Source organism: Otolemur garnettii, unplaced genomic scaffold (assembly GCF_000181295.1).
Source record: "Otolemur garnettii isolate 467f Iridium unplaced genomic scaffold, OtoGar3 scaffold00010, whole genome shotgun sequence".
NCBI classification, from domain to species: domain Eukaryota; kingdom Metazoa; phylum Chordata; class Mammalia; order Primates; family Galagidae; genus Otolemur; species Otolemur garnettii.
In genome coordinates this window covers 33,756,825-33,760,291 of record NW_003852405.1, presented here as the reverse complement: position 1 = coordinate 33,760,291, position 3,467 = coordinate 33,756,825, and the positions used below count along the sequence as shown (strand labels likewise).

At 32.6% G+C, this 3,467-nt stretch overlaps 1 protein-coding gene across 1 annotated transcript in view; it reads right to left on the bottom strand.

Annotated features, from left to right (window-relative positions):
* Window positions 1–78: 78 nt before the first annotated feature.
* ZRANB2 (zinc finger RANBP2-type containing 2) overlaps window positions 79–3,467 on the bottom strand; it is a 14,730-nt gene continuing 11,341 nt past the window's right edge. Inside the window, exons 8-9 of the mRNA XM_012801706.2 lie at window positions 2,697–2,783; window positions 79–798 (exon numbers count right to left, since the gene is read on the bottom strand). Of these exons, the coding sequence (XP_012657160.2) occupies window positions 624–798; window positions 2,697–2,783 (262 nt within the window). The 3' untranslated portion in view covers window positions 79–623. The remainder of the gene's footprint in view (window positions 799–2,696; window positions 2,784–3,467) is intronic.

Here is a 3,467-nt window from a genome sequence, read left to right as displayed (position 1 = left end):
ACTAAGTCTGTTGCAGGAAATGCCAACAGACGACAACCACACTGTTCAAAGTTTAAAAATGTCAATACAGATAGCAAAGGTCTTTCTCAAAAACAAACAAACAAAAAAAAGATTTGGAGCGCAATATGAAAAATGTATTGGCTACAAGGAATAATTCCTTTATAAAGGCCATGAAATAATTTGCTTTGGAAATGCATTTACACATATTTAAATAAGGACAGATTTCTAATGATCTGAAATTTATTTTGTTATTAGATGCCCTAAGATTCCTATGATTTCTAATTAAATTTAAAATAGTACAAATATAAAAATCAAGCTATAAATTACTTCTACATATATGTTCTGAATTGTAATCTTAAAAGACAGAAATAACCGAGAGTTGGCTATAATAATTATGTATGGAAATAAAATTTAAACAATAAAATGATCAAAGAATAATTTGATCTGTAACTATTGTAAACAATCCGATCAAAGTACAAAGCCTAAGCAAAGTTATGTTTTTTAAAGTTCAAAGTTGAAAAGTATAATTTAAAGTGGGAACAAAGGAGATAATGAAAAACTAACCCTTGACTAGAAAGTTCAGCGTATCTATTAAATACACTTAAGAACACTCATTCTTATTTCTACAGAAACCCAAACCTTTCGGGTGACCGTGATCTTGTTCGTCTTTTTTTGCGATCACCAGATGAAGAAGATCTAGATCGACTTCTCTTTCTGTTCCTCTCAGGAGAAGATGATGAACTTGAGTAAGATCTTTTTCGCGGGGAAGAGGAGCCCCTGTGGGACCTGGAGCTGGATCTTCATTGATTGAGAAACAAATCAAACATTTCATTAAAAGAAGAAATGAGGAAGAATGTTTAGTTATCAGACAGCCCCAAAAATAAACAAATAGGATTTAAAGCAACTATGGAAATGTTTTAAGGAATACTTACTGCTTACTCAACAGAAGACTTCTGGATCAACCATGAAAATACTCTATTTAAATACAATTATTTTAATTTCACCACTTTTTAAAATTGTAAGATAAGTGCTCATCACTTGTAATTAAAAGCCAGCTTACTGTATTAAAATAGAATTTAAATATTTTTAGTTTAAGGCTTTTCAAAGTATACATAAATAGTAAAAACAACAGGTTTTATGTGACTTTATCATTAGAAAGTCTATCCTTTCATTTGGGGAAAAAATATCTATCTTATATACAACTTCCTGAGGAAAATTAAGGTAATTCCTTGTGGAATTATGAAACTAACTCATAGTTAAGGTGTTACAAAAAACCAGAGATATGGAGCAGAAACAAACAAACAAAAAAAATAAAAATAAAAACCCCAACCAGTTACTGTATTAAACTGCTAAATATACAAAGTAAAATAAAATAAAATGAGTAAATTTAAAACCATTTATATTTACAACACTTATTCTTATGGAGACCCACTATTCATGAAGTATGGAGTGTTGACATTCACATGCTTCAGGTAGAAGGAAATGTGCAAATGTTTAAAGGCAATTTTTTTCTTCATCTATGTATTTTGTTTGACGGAGTTTAACTCAAACTTCCCAAAAAATTCACCTTTGGGTTTAAAATAAAACCAGAAAGCCCAAAAGGAGAATTCTTTGGAAAGTTATAAGCAATGAAAAAAATGTGTGGGAAGAATATGAAGGCTGTTCTGTAAATCCTGAATTACAGTGGATCCCAAAGGGAATACCAGAACTTAAGTGTTTTACCTAAAAAGCACTAAAAGGACTAAAATACTGATACTAAATAATAATACTACTACTAAACACATTTGCTCTCTAGTTTGTATTGGCATAATACAAGTGTGGATCATTCTTTTCTCCTTAATATGATTATATTACAGTTACACTTTAATGCTAGATTTGGCTCAAATCAACCAGTAAATAATTGCTACCAAAAGAACCAATAGAAGCTTTTAGTGTGAATTTCCACAAAAGTAAAATTTTAGTTGTTAGATGCCTCTACATCATAAATTAACTTAAAAACAAAGGCACCATATTTTCACTAACTGCAAAAAATTCTGCAAGAGAGTCATCCTTATAAATTACGATCCCCTCCATAGGTCTGACTAAATGTGAAAACTGAAGTTTATAACAATGTTTGTTACTAAGGACCACGTCCCACACCTAACCTAACCAATCATACTTTTTGATTTAGTTTTAAGAGGGGTGTTTTTTCTACAGATAGTATTTATGATACCCTCTGCAAAACTGGACAAAAATATCTAACACTCCCTAGATTTATCTGATATAAATGGCAAATTTGTTTCTGTACATATTAAAACAACTACCAGGCAAAACAAAACCTGCTTTGAGACAGGGTTTTCCTCTTATTAATGTAGTAAACTTAACTTTTTATTTGCACATCTAATTTTATTTAAACTACTGCAACAACATACTGGAGATGTGGCTTCCTCTTCCTATTCATCACATCTTAACACCACATAACCCTGTGAAATGTAAAATAGCCACCTTAATTCAATCATGGGAATGTCTTGGCACACTGCTGGCAATGAAAACATTTCATGGTGAGAAAATTAAGCCAAGGCAAATGCATTAGTTTTCTAATGCTAAAATAAAATCAACAAGTAGAAGCAAAATAAGGGAGAAAAAAGCAGCAACACCTTCTGCAGCCTCTAAATATTTTTTCTCTCTGCTTTACAGAGAGATGCTACCTCATTCACCTTGATTTCGACCCTCGAGATCTCGAACGTTCTCTGGAACTGGAACGAGATCTTGACTGCGAACTGGAAGAACTTCTTGAACGGGACCTGGAACAACATGGAAGGATTTTTTTTTCCAGGACCACTTAACTGAGCTTTGTATATGAACACTGAAAGAAAGATATGTATTAAAGTTTATTTTCATATACAAATGTAGATATGTAAGATATGTATTTTCAAAATAAAGTATTTTAAATTAATTTTTTTAAATACCCAAAATTGCAATTTTATTTATTCATTTATTTTTGAGACAGAGTCTCAAGCTGTTGCCTTGGTGTTGAGTGCTGTGGCATCACAGGTCACAGCAACCTCAAACTCCTGGATTTAAGTGATTCTCTTGCCTCAGCCTTCCGAGTAGCTGGGACTACAGGCACCTGGCTATGTTTTAGCTGTAGTAGTCATTGTTTGGCAGGCCTGGGCCAGATTTGAACCCGCTGCCTCAGTGTTACATGGCTGGCGCCTTAGCCCCTTGAGCTACAGGCGCCACCCAAAATTGCAATTTTAAAGAGTAACCAACTATCACTTTACAGGTTGATTGAATCAATTGTACAAATATAAATGCTGGGCTTTACCACATTATCTCATCTGGGAAAATAAGAATGTTGCATTTTACACTGAATTTCTCTAGAAAGTCTCTCTTTCCGTACTGAAAAGGCTTCTATTTATTTTCTCAGTTTCTAGTTAGCCTGAAGTTTTAAATGTTAGGCATGTGTACACTTTTTTTTTTTTTTT